Here is a 17,782-nt window from a genome sequence, read left to right as displayed (position 1 = left end):
AGTAGTATTTAAGATAGTTGTTCTTCTCCCACAAAGAGTTGTTTTTCAAAAAATATTTTTGATCAAATTTAGCCTACCAGCCAAATATTTTCATGAAGTGATTTTACTTTATCACTAGAAATGTTTCTTGAGAGAATCTAGATCCAAAGTGACGGCGTGTTTGGTTTCCAGAACTAAAGTTTAGTCTATGTCACATTGAATATTTGGACACTAATTTACAGTATTAAACATAGACTAGTTACAAAGCTAATTACATAGATTGAGACTAATTTGCAAGACGAATCTATTAAGCATAATTAGTTCATAATTTGACAATGACTCCAGGATTGGCAACGTCAGATTGCAGCTTGCCGTGGCCCGGGAGGTTATCCTCAGGTTCGATGAAGAACAAGAAAGGCGGATGCTGGAGGGTTGGGAGCAGCAGCTACACCGGGCGCTTAAGCTACGTGTGCTAGGCCTTGCGTCACTACAACGTACAATAGCACGGCAACGGTCCAGGTTGCTATTCTTGAGAGAAGGAGACGCGAACACCAGATTTTTTCATCTACAGGCTTGCCACCGCAACAGGCAAAACAGAATCGCCTCACTGCGTGTGCACGAGGAGACAATGATCACTGACCATGCGATGAGCTCGGCCTTGTACGACTACTACAATGGCTTACTCGGTGTCAACTTTGATCGCTCAAGGCGCCTGAACCTGGAAACCCTCGGTGTGCCCACCTTGCAGCTACATGCTCTCGAGGTTCTATTCACAGAAGAAGAGATTTGGGCAGTTATCAAGGATCTACCCAATGACAAGGCACCCGGCCCTGGTTTGTTTTATAAGATGACCTGAGATATAATCAAGGCGGACGTAATGAACGCTTTCAATGCGTTCTGGTCACAGGACTTCAGGCGTCTACACCACCTCAATGACGCCTTCATGATCCTTTTGAGGAAGAAGGAACATCGAGAGGAGATCAGAGACTACCGCCCCATAAGCTTAATTCACAGCTTTGGAAGCTGATTTCCAAATGTTTGGCGACAAGGTTGTCTGCGGTGCTGGGTGCACTGGTTATGCCTAACCAAAGTGCGTTCATCAAGGGGAGGAGCATACATGACAACTTCAGAGACGTTTATGTCAACTGTAAAGAGATCCACAGACGCCGAACAACCTGTGTGCTGCTCAAGATCGACGTGGCCAAAGCTTTTGACACGGTAGCCTGAGTCTTCCTACTCGAGGTCTTGCAGCACTTGGGTTTTGGGAGACGCTGGCGAAACTGGATCGCGGGCATTCTCTCAACGGCAAGTACCAAGATACTCTTACACGGCCAGCCGGGCAGGAGAATTTGTCACACCCGGGGATTGCGCCAAGGAGACCCGCTGTCGCCTATGCTGTTCGTGCTGGCCATGGACGTGCTTAATCGCTTCCTAGCATGGGTAGAAGACAGTGGCTACCTGACCCCAGTCATTGGCCTGACAGGGCCTAGGGTAAGCCTTTATGCAGATGACCTGGTGCTCTTCGTGGTGCCCAACGAGAGCGACTTGCTGGCCATTACTGCCGCTCTGCAGATCTTCGGCTTGGCGTCAGGTCTGTTCTCCAACCTTGACAAGAGTGTGGCCACCCCGATACATTGCTCTGACGAGGATGTTCAGCGAATTCAAGACCTGTTGGCTTGCCGTATGGAGGGGTTCCCCACCCGCTATCTCGGCATCCCGCTTTTGGTGCGCAGACTGAAGCGGTCTGACGAACAGGCGATAGTTGATAAGGTGGCGGCACGCATCCCAGGTTGGAAGGGGAACTTGCTGAACTCGGCGGGGCGCACAGCGTTGGTCAAGGCGACGTTGTCCGCCATCCCTATGCACACCATGATTGGCCTAGGATTGTCACGCTGGGCTGTGAAGTCCATTGACAAGCTGCGACGGGCTTTCATCTGGACAGGCTCCGACGAGGCTGGGGGCGGCAAGTGCAAGGTGTCCTGGGTTAATGTGTGTCGGCCCAAGGAGCTGGGAGGCCTGGGAATCTCGGACCTCACTAAAGTTGGGGTGGCGCGTCGGGTGCGTTGGGTGTGGAGGGATCGAGGAAGAGGTATTGCCTCAGTGGCCGACGAACGCCCCGTCATGGCCCTGTTCAGTGCTGCGACTGTCATCAGCCTCGGCAATGGTGAGTCCACCCTATTCTGGATAGATCGCTGGATTAATGGTTCGAGCGTACAAGACCTTGCACCAACCCTCTACAACGCGGTGCGTCCGAGGAAGAAGAGAGCAACGGTAGGCATGGGCGCGTCACGTTGCTGGCCCAATCTCTCTGCAGCTACTTGTAGAGTTCGATCAGCTCTGCGACAGACTTCAACTTGTGCAACTGCAGCAGCGGCCGGACACCTTTCATTGGAATTTGACAGCGGACAAGGAGTACTCCGCTGCGTCCGCTTATGGGGCGATGTTCCTTGGCTCTACTCCGATGCTCGGTGCCAAGCTCATCTGGAAGACGGCCGCGCCACCGAAGGTCCGCTTCTTCTTCTGGCTTGTCATCCATGAGCGATGCTGGACAACGGATCGGTGTTTCCGGCATGGCTTACAACAGTCTAACATTTGTATTATTTGTGACCAAGTGCCCGAGACGTTGGATCACCTGCTTTGCGGCTGCTGTCTCGCCAGACAAGCCTGGCACATCTGGATTCTTAAACTGCATCTGCACATTCACGCGCCAGCGGAGGATAGCCCAGCAATCGCCTGGTGGATGACGTCCAGGAAGTTGATTCCAAAGATCCTGCGACAAGGTTTCGATTCATTCTTCTTGCTGATGGGGTGGATACTCTGGAAGGAACGAAATGCGAGAACATTCAACGGCAAGGTTATGAGCGTTGTCCAGTTAACTGATGTAGTCGAAGCTGAAGCCAGACAATGGTGCTTGGCGGGAAACAACAGACTTGCGTTGCTGCTATCGACTCTGTAGTGCCTTCTGTTGGTGGCTGCCTGCGAGCTACTCTTTAGCCTTGCTGTGTGCTACTCTTTAGCCCTGCTGCTAACCCCGTTCTAGTTAGCGCTTTTGGTGTTCTTCTTTGTGTGGCTCTGGCTTGTACCTGAGTTTGTGAACGTTCTTTCTGCTTAATGAAAAACACGTCATCTGACGTGCTCTCAAAAAAAATGTGGTGGTACAGTAAACATGTGCTAATCATGAATTAATATGACTTAATAGATTCATCTCGTTAATTAGTCTACTTCTGTGCAATTAGTTTTATAATTAGCTTACTCCTAGTTAGCATCTGAATATCCGATGTGATACGGAAACTTTAGCCCCCTGGATCCAAACATAGACGTCTACACATGCAGACCATATATTTAAATAAAGATGACTAATGCCTTTCAACAGAGGGAACATTAACTGGTGTCTTGCTATCGTCATGCAAATCAGATACAAATTAACCTATATATATGTGGACCGTATTTAAATAAGATCAAATAAATTGACTAATGCCTTTCCACAGAGGGAACATTAACTGGTGTCTTGCTACCTCAACGGTGACATGTGCCGTCCTGACTCCTGGTGATGTAGACGTAGAAGTAGAATAATTCGACCCAGTCCAGACGGCAGAGGATGATGAAAGGCTGATCAGCTCTATCTCAGTCTATATTACTGTTACTATGCTCTTCAGCCCGGACAAGATCTTGTTCCTGGTGTTCGTTTGCTTCTGTCATCCCAAAAGAACATTAGAGCATTGTATTCATTCAAAGAAGAAGAAGAAGAAGAAGAAGAAGAAGAAGAAGAAGAAGAAGAAGAAGAAACATAGTACATCGATCGCAAAAAGAATATGGCATCCCAACTTGCTGTATTGATCATCTTCCTGTTCTTCTTAGTTTGTTCTTGCGAATCCCTCGACGATCGCCTAACCTCACTAAGACCACTCTACCCCGGCGATAAGCTCATCTCCGACGACGGTGGCATGTTTGCTCTCGGCTTCTTCAACCTCACCACCAACTCAACCCCAAGCCTGTACCTCGGCATATGGTACAACAACATTCCCGAGCGCACCTACGTCTGGGTCGCCAACCGCGACAGCCCAATCACCACGCCTTCAGCGAAGCTAGCTCTCACCAACGACACTTCCGACCTGGTGCTGTCCGACTCCGAAGGCCGCACGGTTTGGGCGACGGACAACAATGTCGCCGGCAGCAGCTCCGGCGTGCTCCGGAGCACGGGGAGCTTCGAGCTCGAGCTGCAGCTGCCCAATGGCACAGGCGGCGTAGTATGGAAGAGCCTCGATCACCCCACGGACACCATCCTCCCGACCTTCAGGCTGTGGACCAACTACAAGTCCCACACCGCCATGCGCGTCGTCGCCTGGAAGGGCCCTCGGGACCCTTCCGCCGGCGACTTCTCCCTCAGCGGCGACCCCACCGGCTGGGGCCTCCAGATCATCATCTGGCGGGGCCAGAGTCGTCGTCGTTCATGGCGCAGCGGCGTGTGGAACGGCGCGGGGGCCTCCGCCATCACCAGGTTCATATACTCCCAGATCGTCGACGACGGGGAGGTGATCTACGCGGCGTACAACGCTGCCGGCGGCCCGACGACGCACTGGAAGCTGGACTACACGGGGAACGTGAGGCTCCGCGTCTGGAACGTCGAGTCATCGTCGTGGACCGTCCTTTTCGACGGACCCGGCAATGGCGGCTGCCTCCACTACGGCGCGTGCGGGCCGTTCGGATACTGCGACGCCACGGGGCGCGAGGGCGGCGTCCAGGAGTGCAGGTGCCTCGACGGGTTCGAGCCGGAAGACGGCTTCTTCCGTGACTTCTCCAGAGGATGCCGGAGGAAGCAAGCGCTGGCGGCGTGCGGCGGCGCCGGCGCCGGCGGTGATGGGAGGAGCCATTATTTCCTGACCTTGCCTGGGATGAAGGTGCCTGACAAGTTCCTGTACGTCAGGAACAGAAGCTTTGAGGAGTGTGCTGCCGAGTGCGACCGCAACTGCTCGTGCACCGCGTACGCGTATGCCAACTTGAGCAGCATCGTCACCATGAGTGCTAGCAGTGACATGTCAAGGTGCTTGCTTTGGACGGGGGAGCTTCTCGACACCGGAAAGGACGGTGATTTGGGTGAAAACTTGTACCTTCGGCTCGCCGCCGGCTCTCCCGGTAAGTGCCAGGTCAGGTGTGCCTTCAAATTACACACATCCAACTTCACCGTTCAAATGATGTATTGATGTGTTATTATTCTAAAGGAAACAACAAGAAGAAGATCGGCATGGTCATGGAGATTGTGCTCCCAACGATGGCATGTCTGCTAATGCTCACATCATGTATATGTCTTGCCACTATATGCAAGTCAAGAGGTACACCAAGAGACAAATAAGTACCTACGTGTGCTTGCAGTATGCAGCTTTAACTTGTAACTTGTAAGTATGTAAGTGTTTAGTGAATTGTTGACATGTTTCCAATACCAGGCACGCGACGGAACAAGGAAGCACATGAGAGGAGCGTTCACGATTTCTGGGATCAAAATCTGGAACTTTCATGTATTAGCTTTGAGGACCTCACAGCTGCAACGAATAGTTTCCATGAAGCCAACATGCTTGGAAAAGGTGGCTTTGGGAAAGTATATAAGGTGGTATACGATTTTAATTTGTCAATTATGTCTTATATTTCATCATGTTCAACTCGACAACGCTGATATATATCATATCAAACAGGGGATACTGAAAGATGGCAAGGAAGTTGCTGTTAAAAGGCTCAGCAACGGTTCTGAGCAAGGGAAAGAGCAGCTTAGAAATGAAGTAGTTCTGATCGCAAGTTTGCAGCACAAGAACCTAGTCAGACTTCTTGGTTGTTGTCTCCATGAAGATGAGAAGTTGCTCATATACGAATACTTGCCCAACAAAAGCTTAGACAAATTCCTCTTTGGTATGTTCCATCACACATTCTAAGAAAAAAAAACCTGAGTTGACTAAGAAACACTCCTGAATGGTTTAACTGTTTTCTTCATTCCTTAATTTCCATGTTCATGGTAGATCCTGCAATGAAGTCTATGCTTGATTGGCCAAAAAGGTTCAACATAATCAAAGGAATAGCTAGAGGAATTCTTTACCTCCACCAAGATTCAAGAATGATGATCATTCACAGAGATCTCAAAGCGAGCAACATATTGCTGGATGCAGAGATGGAACCGAAAATCTCAGACTTCGGTATTGCAAGGATCTTTGGAAGCAGCGAGCAGCAAGCAAGTACTAGACGAGTTTTTGGGACATAGTAAGTATTTTTCTGGTTCTAGTTAATTATTAGAACTACTACAATTATTCACGTTCTTACATATAGCTATTCAAATTCTGACTACTTTCTTTGTGAAATGACTCAAAAAGCGGTTACATGTCGCCTGAATATACAACGCAAGGCATTTTTTCAGTCAAGTCCGACACCTATAGTTTTGGCATTTTACTACTGGAGATAGTCAGTGGACTAAAGGTCAGTGCCGCTCCTCATCTACTAATGGATCATCCAAGCCTTATTGCTTATGTAAGTGTTACTTCTAGCATACTATATATATATATATATATTTAAAAAAATATATATTTAAAACAAACAAGAAATGTGTCCTCGTGTTTCAGGCATGGAACTTATGGAAAGATGGAATGGCAAGGAATTTCGTAGACACAATGGTTCTGGAGAGCTGCTCGCTCGACGAAGCCTTGCAATGCATACATATTGGACTACTGTGTGTTCAAGACAGCCCAAATGACAGGCCACTGATGTCATTAGTTGTGTCCATGCTGAATAATGAGGCCATGTCACGCCCGATGCCCAGGCAGCCATTGTTTTTCGCGCAGAGGTATTATGAAGCCCTATCAACAAGAGGAGACTCGGAACACTCTGCTAATAACGTGAGCCTATCGATGCTACAAGGCCGATAAAGGCCTGTTGAGATCCCATGAACACTCTGCGAATAACCTAGAAAGTGCTTTCTATTTCATTATTAGATTACTTTCCAATTTCTCTCAATTCCTATTTCCTAGGAACAAACATGGAACATGCTACTCCCATAAGCTATCAGCGCTGTCTTATTTTTGTGTTTGTTTGATTATGATGTCTGTAATCAGGGCCTTCGTTCTTTTCTTGTGATGACAACAGTTTTTTTTTTCCCCAATTCAGCCGTTCTGCTTTCAGTAGTCCTACCTCCTACGGCAACGTTCAGAATGTTGTTTGACTGTTTCTAAGTTGCCTAGCAAGCACGCATTTTTTTGTATTGTGATGCGTACTGGCAGAAGTTGACAGATGACTGGGCGTACTGGCTACTGCTGTATGCAGTCATGTCATGCCAATTCCTTGAAGCTTTGGCCGCCCTCACTGTTCTGCAGCGGCGAGGTATGAAGCTCGACACTAGATGTTGTATGTGCGGGAGATTGGGTGAAGATGGAGGACATCTACTGCTCAAATGTAAAGAAGTGAAGCAGCAAGTCTCTGGAGGGAGCTCAGTTTAGAGGAGATATGATGTGATCCTGGCAAATGCGTGCTCTGCAAGAGAGATGGAGTAGATTTTCAAACTTGAGGCACAGCAGCAAGCCCAGGTCGTGACATTGCTCTGGCTGTGGTGGAAGGAGAGAAACAAATGGAGGGAGGAAGGGAGCAGGAGAGCTGGCCGAGACGTGGCGTACATGGTGGCTGCCCGGTCTGATAAACTGAATAAGCCGAAGCAACCATCGTTATTGTCGGATTCTGGTCAGACAAGGAGCTGGAGTAGGGCACGGCTGGGAGTGCTGAAAATCAATTCTGATGGAGCGTTTTCCTAAACGACTGAAGCAGGAGGTTGGGTGTACGTGATTCGGGATGATCAGGGTGCTGTCAAGAAAGCTGGTGCGGGCAGCGAACCTTTCCTTCAAAATGCCTTTCACGCTGAATTGCTGGGGTGCCTGGAGGGACTGAAGATGGCAGTGCAATTGGGCACAGCTCATGTCGTTGTTGAAACTGACGCGCAGTTGGTGAAGGGGGCTATTGAAGGTGAGGACTACCGGCTATCCTCATTCCTCAATGGGCGGTATTGTCACTAAAATCAAGCACCTAAAGACGATGGGTTTCTCCTCATGTATCTTTAGTTATTGTGCTTGCTTCTTTGTGTTGTAAGGGGGTGTTTGGGACTGCTCTGCTCCACATTTTTCAACTCCGCTCCACGTTTTTTAGCCAAACAGTTTTAGCTCTACGCACTCATTTCGAGGAAAAAGGGTGGAGTTGTGAGAGCACCTTGAGGTACTCCACAAACTCTAGTTTTTTATGGAGCTGCTCCATGGTGGAGTTTGTGGAGCAGTCCCAATTCCCAAACACCCCCTAAGATGCCTGTTGGTATGCAAACCACCTGGGACGTTGTATCTCAAGCTTTTATGATCTGGTGTCCAGCAATTTAGCTGTGACAGGAGAGTAATGAAAAGCACTTCGTTTACAAAAAAAAAAAAAAAAAATCCTAGAAGCTTTTCCTGTTTATAAAAATCATACTGTTGTGAGGGGTAAAAAAGAATCAGCAGACGATCTCGTCCTTCAAACTTGGCAGGTGAATTAGTTTCAAAAAAAAAAATCAAGGGTAAAAAAGATTCAAGATTTCTTTTCCTGTCCGCACAAGAAATTTCAATATTTAACCCAGAATTCGCAAGTCTCTCAATATTTGACATCGAATTCGTAGGCCTTTCAAAATATAACTCTGAACATGTCAATTCTTTCAATACGAGGGATTCTTCTCTTTTCTTCTCCTTTCTTAATTGCAATAAATCATTTGCACTGTTAAGGGATGGAAAAAGACCCCACTGCCTCTGCCTGAGAAAGAAGGATTCGCGTTGCTGTCTCTGTTTCACTCGAATCGAAAGCAAATCTCTTCATCGTGCGGGGGTCGCGACTCGCGACTCGAGCAGGAGCCGCTCGTCGGCCGCCGCCCGGTTCTGGCAGCATCCAGCACCGCCCACCCCCCACCCCCATTGCCGTGAAGCTTCCAAATGCACGTCGCCTCATTAGTTCCTCTGTATGGAGTGTGTGTCCTGTACCTCTGTATATATACATCACTTGGCAATATCATGGTTCGCCGCACCTAGTTTATAGTTTATACTACTAGTTAATACTAGTAGGAATCTGGCCGGCAAGGAAGAAGAAATTAAAGCTAGTGCCAGAGCTTTGCAGCAAAGACATCGATGGATCGAGAATGGTTGTCGTTGTCGCCGCATTGTCATCCGTCCTCATTCGCAAGCGTCGCTGTTTGCGGCTGGCCGGCAAGGACTCACGCCCCATGGCTCATGGACAGCTCCACTCCACCGTTGCCCCGCCGACCTCAGCCTCTGTGACCATGGCGCCCAGCCGCCCACAACCACAACCACCAAGCTCCCAGCCCCATCGGCCCTACGGTCGGCCACCGGAGACTGGCAGCGGCCGGCCTACGGCGACGGACGAGCACGGCTGCCCCAAACCCCTAGGCCGTCGGGCCAGACAAGAGCGGCGGGCGGAGGGTGCCTGGTTTTTTTTTTAAGGAACTGGAGGGGCTGGGCCCCTACAGATAAAATATATTGCATGAAAGATTAAAAGGTACAAAGAGTTTCAGCAGAGTTCTAGTTTGGAGGGAAGAGAGGTCGGGAAAAAAAAACAAAAAACAGAAAACAGCAAGAAAAGAAAGAATCAAGAATTACAAGATGGAATTGGTCCATTGAGAGAACTGAGCACTGATCCCTCTCTTTACTCTATGCTTAAGCAAGAGTAGCTCTGAACTAAAGATTGCTTTGGCGCCATCAAGAGAAGGTTGAATCTCCTTAAAATTAAAAATTAGGTCATTCCTGGACATCCATATTGCCCAACACATTGAAATAACAGCCTCCATGAAGAACTGAGAATTGATCCTGTCTTTGAAAAGATCTGCAATTTTTGGGAATGGTAGCTGAATGGGTGAGTTTATATTTAGCAATTGCGAGCATTGGGCTGCAAATGGGCATTGCAGAAAAAGACGATAACTTGTCTCTTCAGTGTTTTGTAAGCATAGCACACATTGATAAGAAGGTAGCAGCATATTTTTCCTTCTGAGAATGTTCCTTGTGCTCAATCTATCATTGATTAGTAACCAAAAGAAAACCTTATGTTTGGGTTGACAATAAGAGCTCCACAGCCAACTGTGAATGTCATGGATTTGTTGATGTCCCTTCATAATCTTGTATGCCCTTGAAGAGCTGAACCTATCACCCCACCTGTACTTCCAAAAGTCCTTGTTATCTGATTGTGGAAGGGTTTTCTAATCTCTGCATAAGCTGCTCCATCTGTGAGTGAGCAGCTTCAGAGACCGGCAAATGAAAAAGCTGAGTCTGATCTTCCTGTCCTAGAACCTTTTTGCCTGATATGAACTTGTTTTTTGCAAATGAAAATAGCTCAGGCATTTCTGATTTAAGTTCATATCCATTCCATTTGTCCTGCCAAAAGAGAACTGTGTCTCCACACTGCATTTGAAGGACTGATAGCTCTTTAAACTGCTCAAGATTTTTCAGATTATCCCTCTACCAAAAAGATCCTCTCCTGACTTGTCCTGGTAATCTGAACCAGGTACACCGGGAATTCGGTTTTAATTATTCCTGTATATTACTTTTTTATCCTTTAATTGATAGTCCTTATTTTATTGGAAATCATGTAAAGATTATTTGGATTTGATACAGCTACTTGTGCAAGCATTTTACGATTAAGAATCAATTCCTTCTTGGATAGACTGTGTATTAATTTACTATAACTATTGAATACGTTATATACCCGTGTTGCTGCGTTTATCCGAGTGATCCACAAACGACGAAAATCCCTCTTTTGCCTGCCTCTATCTCAATGAGAAGAAACAAAAGCTCTTCTTACTTGTTGAGTAATCATTCAATTAAGTCTTAAATGAGCCCCTCTAAAGTTTGAGGCAAATGAACGCATTTTTGTTCGTCGTCTCCGAGCTATATATCCTCGCGGAACTCTGGTCATTGAATCAAATTAACCTTAATGAATAACTAATGATTTTTCTTCTTTTAACCCTCTTTTTTCCTATTAATAACTAAACAGATTATTCCGATATATAAAATATTAATTCCAATGGCTTTTGCTACTATAACCTTCCCAACCACGATTTTTTATTCTATTCAGTTATTTCGCATAGAAATAACAAATTCTAACGATACTAAAAAAACAGTGGGTTCCATCGTTTTTATGGTTCCCTTTTAAACGCCGAGGCCCTCTCTATACACCGGAGCTCTTTCTTTCATTTCATCAAAAGGTATTGTGAACTTGTATAGTTCACATTCTTTGGCTCTACCTATCCATTATAGAGTAAATAACTCTTTTCACAATAAGAATTATTCATACAATGACGGTATTTAATTATGAAAGTTGGCTAAGTAGCTGACCCTTTAGTCTGTTCTTTTAAGATAAAGGAGCATAAGCCTTTTTCTTTTTATTACTATTTCCTCCGGTCAAGAGATATTTAGAAATAGAAAAAAAAGAAGATCTCAGAAATCCCTATCGAAACAATTGGCATGTACAATGTTAAATATTGAAAGACTTACGGATTCGATGTTAAATACTGAGAGACTTGCGAATTCACGATTAAATATTGAAATTTCTCGGTCCGCAATATAGATATCCTCGCGAGTCCTAGTCGTGCTGGATCCCGATCGGAGCATGGCGCCGCCACCTCATCGAATCCGATCTATATACAGTTAGGCACTACTCCGGCTTCTGACATCACATCCACATACAATCCGGCTTCAAAACCTCTCGGTGAGGTCAGAGAATTTGAGATGGACGGTGAAATCAAGGCGAGACAGACAGCATTGAGGGCGAGAACGACCCTGCTATTCTTTCTTTGTCTCTTAATCCTTTTACTATCCCCCACCCCCTCCCTTTTGTAATCACTTTCAAACTCTTCCTAATAAATCACCAGTAGGGATGCGCCCCTCCTGATTAACGTCAAAAAAAAAAGAACAACTCTGCTAGTGCGTGGAGGTGGAGGTGGCGGTGCCCACTACTGCCGCTTACGGAGATGATGGCGAAGTGGCTCGGGCCAAGGCGGCGTGCGGTGGCACGGTGAAGAAGCGGCTGCCGGACGCGGAGGTTCAGTCTATCCTCTCCCGGGAGAGGAGGGAGTGCACGCCTGATATACTTGTAACTTGTCGGAGGAAGAAGTCGAGATCATTCACAGGGGCGTCGAGGCGTCCAATGTCCTGAGCAACGCTTTGCCGAGTACCAGGCGGAGGTACGCGCCCAATACGAGGCCAAGGGCTACGTCGAAGTGGAGGATGATGACTTCGCACAAATCCATTCTCGCGAGCGTTCACTTCTTTCCGTTTGAGCGAAAGATCCCGAGACGGACGTGTGCTGTTGCAGGTGCGTCATATTTATTCCTCCACCGAACATGCGCTACCACAAGTGCATTTATATTTATCTTTTTTATATATTTTCTTCTTTTTTCTTTATATTTTATTCTTTTATATGTTAACTAATTTAATTTTATTTGCACTATTTTGATCCCTTCTTTCACCTTTTCTTCTTCCTATTTTACTTAATCTTATGACCATAAATTGTATACAATTATGTATATAACCTGCTTTTTCATATGTATGCTACCTAATTTAGTTAATTAACTTATTATACAAAGTTATATATCTAACTTGTGTTTTTATGTGTATGCTATCAAACTATTTGATTAACTTATTATATAGAGTTATATGTATCTAACTTTTGTTGTGTGTGTATGCTATATAACTTAGTTGATTAACTTATATTATACAGAGTTATGTATGTAATCTGTCTTTTTTCATATGTATGCTATCTAAGTTATTTGATTAACCTATTATACAAAATTATGTATCTAACTTGTGTTTTCATTTGTATACTGTCTACTTATTTGATTAACTTATTGTATATAGTTATGTATGTAACCTATTTTTTCATGTGTATGCTATGTAACTTATTTGGTTAACTTATTGTTTGAGTTATATGTACTTTTATGTGTATGTATCCTAACTTATTTGATTAACTTATTGTATAGAGTTATGTATGATTAACTTAGTTTATTAACATAATGTATAGAGTTATGAATGATTAGTTTCTCAAATGAAAAGAAAATGCTGATGAAACCTAAATAGAATGTTCTATAACTTAGCACGCTTAACTTATTCTTTTGAAGTTATGTTGTGTAACTTAGTTTGTATAAGTTATGTGCGAGAGAAAACATAACGATAGGTTCGTGTACACGCGCGTGAAAAGAAAACGAGATCAACACGTTTGCACGCGCAACCAAAAAAAATGCCTGCTTACCGAATAGAGAAAGTGGTGAGATTTGTTTATTCCTAAAATAGAAATTGCAGCCGCTGTGGGGTCGTTTGCTTGATTCAAATCGAATGAACGTTCGCGATTTAGAGCGGTAGTGGGTCCGGGGACAGTTCACCGACTTGTTTGACGGCCTTGATCTCTCTGATGTCCAGGAAGAGGGCGAGGAGGGAGATGACTACATCAATGACAGCGAGGAGGAAGGAGGAAGGAGAAGCAGAGATGTCACATGAATCCAAATTGGACTGATCTTCTCTTTGCTCAGCCTTTTATAATCCATCTGTTTGTTCATTTCCAAACAGAATACGTATATAAATACTTTATGTTCCCTATGAGGTTGTGATTAAATTTGATTAACAATTACTGTACCAACTGCATTTTGTAGTCTCACATTTGCATCTCACTATTGTGTATATTTAGTATGTGTTTATTTGAAACCTTAACTTGAGTCATTTGATCTTTTTGCAGCTTGTCTGTTGTGATTAATACAACTAGATTTTGGTTTTCCAATTTGATCTCGTTAGCTACTGCATTTTTTGTCTGCATATAAAGTTGAAACTTAAGGTTTATTGTACCCCTTATTGAAAACTATCTTATTATATTTCATAAGAAAATGGATTCTAGCTCCTAACCATCATTATTAGTTACTACACTCGCAGAATTATGAATATGAATGTAGTAGTATACTTCTTTGAAAAAAACGGAGTGCTTAAAATTAAACTATTAATGCAGATACACTATAACGTCCCAATCAAAATGCATAGGATTTTCTAATGTAACAACTAGCCTAATTTGTTATCAAGGATTATTAGGCAATTTAAAATACATCTTTAGTGTACATGTTATGCTTTTCATTAATCAAACATTTTTTAGGAATACTAAACCATGACAATACATACAAATTTATGTCTAAGTTATACATAGGCCAATTAAGATGCCGATTTAGGTGGCTAATTACAGTGATGGATAATTTTTAGAAACAGAACATATTGAATGGCTACAATTATGATTACTATTATAATCCACCAAACTGGTGGTCATATGTACTCTCTTCATTCCAAATTATAAAATATTTTGAATTTTCAAATATATTATTTTTACAATGTATTTAGAGGCCGTGTATATTTAAGTGCATAGCAAAAATAATCTATCTAGAAAAGCAAAAATGTCTTATAATTTAGAATGGAGGGAATATCTTATTTTTTAATTTCTAGAATTTTTATTTTTTGAGTAAAATACACGGGCGGTCTCTGAACTTGTCTCGGGCTATCAACTAAGTCCCCAAACTCTTAAAATGTATTTTAGGTCCTCAAACTTGTCTTTGCGTGTCATCGAGGCCTCATACCTTCGAATAGTATTTTTATGCCCTCAAACTTATTTTTTGTGAGCCTGTTCTCTTTTCTTTTCAGCCGTTTTTCTATCAAACAATAATGTTTTTCTCTTATAATAAATCAACCAACAGTAATTTCAGTCATGACTTTTCTCAAACTTCTCATAGTGTGTCAATTAGGTCCAAATAGAGCTGTTCTACACCGCATCATGATGCTACATGACACAATGGTTACATCCACACCTCATTATGACGAAGGTAGGAACTTAATGACAAAGTGATTATTCACCTATCTCTTTCGTCTAAGGAGCATTAGTTTTGCCCGTGCCACTGCCATTACTAATGACGTCATGGAGCCTTTTGATGTGTAGGATGTTGAAGGCATGAGTTGAGGATGGTGAGTTATCGACTATGATAGATTGGAACACAAAGAGGGGGTAGAGCATGGACATGGAGATAGAAGAGAGAGCGAGAGCATGTAGATGGAGTGCGAGAGACCAATATGTGGGTTGGTTAGAGCTTGTTTGGACCTAGATGACATGTAGAGCTAATAAGTTCAAGGACGTAAGAATAAAATTTTGAGAGTTTTGGGCCTAGATGACACCCCACGACAAGTTCGGCACCTAGAAATGCATTTTGAGAGTTTGAAAACATGAATATATAACATCACGAGATAAGTTTAAGAACGCTTGTGCACTTTACTCTTATTTTTTTATGTCTAGGATAACTTAGAGACTCGTTTAGGGCCTTCAATCAAATAGTAATGATATAAGTTCAAATAATAATATAAAGTATGCTCTCTATAGACACACGCATATCAATGCAATAATATTAGTATTAAGATAGAGAATTAAAATACAATATATTTATTGGCCTTTGAAACCATTTGGTTAGTTGGTTACACCTTCTATTTGGGATCAAGAGAGGAATCATCTATGCCACCACTTCATGTGCAATTTACTATTGGCTTCTGTCAGTGACATATAAGACCAGATTTCACGTGTCATTGAGTAGTTAAAGTAAAAATAAATTTAGAACCTCCAAGAATGTTGGCACGGTGAAAATGCCCCTGCGCTATTATAAGTACCGTATACATTTACCCAAGTATCTAAACTCACTATCCTATATTTTGATAGTTCTATATTTTGATAGTGGAGGCCGGAAAACATGCTCCAGCAGACTACCTACTTTTGTTAACCCAACAAATCCCCCCTCCCACTACCTATATCTGTTGGGCCGACAAATCTACCTACCTATTCCTTTTCTTCCTCTCTCTCTCTCTCCTCACGATGCACTGGAACCATCCGACTCCACGCCCGCACACCTCCTCTCCAGCTGAAACGATCTAGATTTCCACGAAGGGAAATCCCTAGATTCGAACTGTAAAACGAATTAACGCGCGAAGGAGTCAATTCGAAATACCCGAATTTCAGCTGTTATACAAGTCATACACGAACAAAAGAGAGTACAAGAGGGGTTTACTCATTATTACATCGCCACTTGGCGGAATCACACTCACACACACAACATGCGAAACGGCATCGGGTAGATAGCGAAGGCGTAAACTCCGGATCCTCCAAACTTGAGCGTAGGATGAGACGGCTACTCCTCCTAATCGTCGCCCGCGTAGTCGTACTCAGGCTCAGAACCTGCTGCCAAAGTATCAATACGATTTGTACTGGCCACTGGCTCCCACCCTATGCTTTTTGCGAAGCTTTGTGGTAGGTTGAATGCAAGGGGATGTATCAAAAGGCCTAATTTATGGCTGTAGTTTTCTATGCGAATAAGTCCAAATTTTATAATAATAAGTCAACTTTTAATCCAACTCCTTTCACACTTTCTCCCATCCCAGCTCACACATCTCACCACACTCTCACTCTCTAGGCGGCAAGGACGACTCCCGCTCGTACCTTACCTCAGCGGCCATCGCCGGATCCAACACAAACCCAGGGAAAGATAGAAAGGACTCCTCTCTCTAGTCAAGTGAAGCGGAAACATAGGAAAGGTCCATAGCCGCGAACGGCCTATGTATCGATCGATCAACCAGAAACTCTGCAGAGGTTTACACCACCCACAAGATCACCATCATCGATGCTGTACATCGTCTAGGCTGATGTCGGGCTGCCTTCCAACTAAACATGATGCCACCCTACCACTCAGAACTGGGGCCATGCCGGAGTACCACCGGCATGCTGAGACTGTGAGACGTAGTACCGGGCCCCCAGGGTCACTACGCTGTCTTAGGAGGGTGTGGGTCCCATGCCCGTACCTCCCTACACTATCCGCTAACAACCTAGTAGTAGTGGCACCGCCCTAGCTGGTCGTACATCCGTCCCCCTCCCATGAAGGCGAGTGAGGGTGTAAGGATTCCTACGAACCGGTTCCCAGAACTCATGAGTCCTTAGGGGGACCGAACATGACAACTTCACGTGGGGTCGGCCGATGCTCCGCTCAACGGAACACCCGGTCACCCCGTGCTAAACAACACCTCCCATCCCGGCGCTTCGTCCCACGAAGACACTCCACTCCGGGACCTCTCCCTGTCACGTGTGCCCGCCACAGGCATCTCTCTTGGGGAACGCCCAGGTAGCATCCCCCGGCAAGACTCGTCCCAAGACTCGTCGTACATTCATGCTCGGTCGACTCAACCCTCACCACACACCCAAGACACACGCCAAGATCTCCCCAATTTCCAGAATCGGCAATCCATGCCTTATCCAAACAACAACTGTCCACCAAGCATCACATCACAGATATAATGCAGAGTAGAGTACCAGTAGTAAGATGCAAGCTTCTATCCTAACTGCGGGTAAGCAAAGGTAGTAGGTTGCGACAAGGTAACGGCTCACAAGCATTTCTACCATGCATCCTATCTCAGAATATTGCATAAAAGTAAAGCGCTAGCTTCTACATTCATGGCATGACTAATAGGATTCTAAGAGGTTGGGTGGGACGTGGCACCTGGCAAGTCGTCCTCGAGCTCCTCAGTGTAGTCGGGGTCGTACTCCTCAGTCGTCGGCTCCTACAGGTCTGTCAAACGAGACATATAGTCATGATAAGCGACTCCTATAGATATCACAAAAAATCAAATGGAAGAATCGAAAGGACCAAATGCACTCATAAATAAGCCTAAGACGTAGAGCTTGTTTTTAGAAGAATTTGGACACTTGGTTT

At 44.7% G+C, this 17,782-nt stretch overlaps 1 protein-coding gene across 3 annotated transcripts; it reads left to right on the top strand.

Annotated features, from left to right (window-relative positions):
* Nucleotides 3,631–7,035, top strand: LOC8058419 (G-type lectin S-receptor-like serine/threonine-protein kinase B120). 3 transcript variants are annotated; one of them, XM_021448949.1, is made up of 7 exons: nucleotides 3,631–5,112; nucleotides 5,199–5,309; nucleotides 5,421–5,581; nucleotides 5,667–5,877; nucleotides 5,985–6,222; nucleotides 6,333–6,435; nucleotides 6,579–7,035. In XM_021448949.1, the coding sequence occupies exons 1-7, from the start codon at nucleotides 3,792–3,794 to the stop codon at nucleotides 6,879–6,881; spliced, it is 2,448 nt and encodes an 815-aa protein (XP_021304624.1). In that variant the 5' UTR covers nucleotides 3,631–3,791; the 3' UTR covers nucleotides 6,882–7,035. The 3 variants fall into 3 exon arrangements, with proteins under 3 accessions (XP_021304624.1, XP_021304623.1, XP_021304622.1); XM_021448948.1 differs by having other exon boundaries at nucleotides 6,333–6,486; XM_021448947.1 differs by having other exon boundaries at nucleotides 6,333–6,486; nucleotides 6,558–7,035.

Source organism: Sorghum bicolor, chromosome 10 (assembly GCF_000003195.3).
Source record: "Sorghum bicolor cultivar BTx623 chromosome 10, Sorghum_bicolor_NCBIv3, whole genome shotgun sequence".
NCBI lineage: Eukaryota > Viridiplantae > Streptophyta > Magnoliopsida > Poales > Poaceae > Sorghum > Sorghum bicolor.
This window is presented reverse-complemented; position numbering and strand designations above follow the sequence as displayed.

Bases quoted from the DNA above. Each gene is read 5' to 3' on its own strand.
- LOC8058419 (XM_021448947.1), top strand. From the start codon at position 3,792: ATGGCATCCCAACTTGCTGTATTGATCATCTTCCTGTTCTTCTTAGTT. The intron at 5,113-5,198 runs GTAAGTGCCAGG...ATTATTCTAAAG, and splicing joins GCTCGCCGCCGGCTCTCCCG to GAAACAACAAGAAGAAGATC. The intron at 5,582-5,666 runs GTGGTATACGAT...CATATCAAACAG, and splicing joins GCTTTGGGAAAGTATATAAG to GGGATACTGAAAGATGGCAA.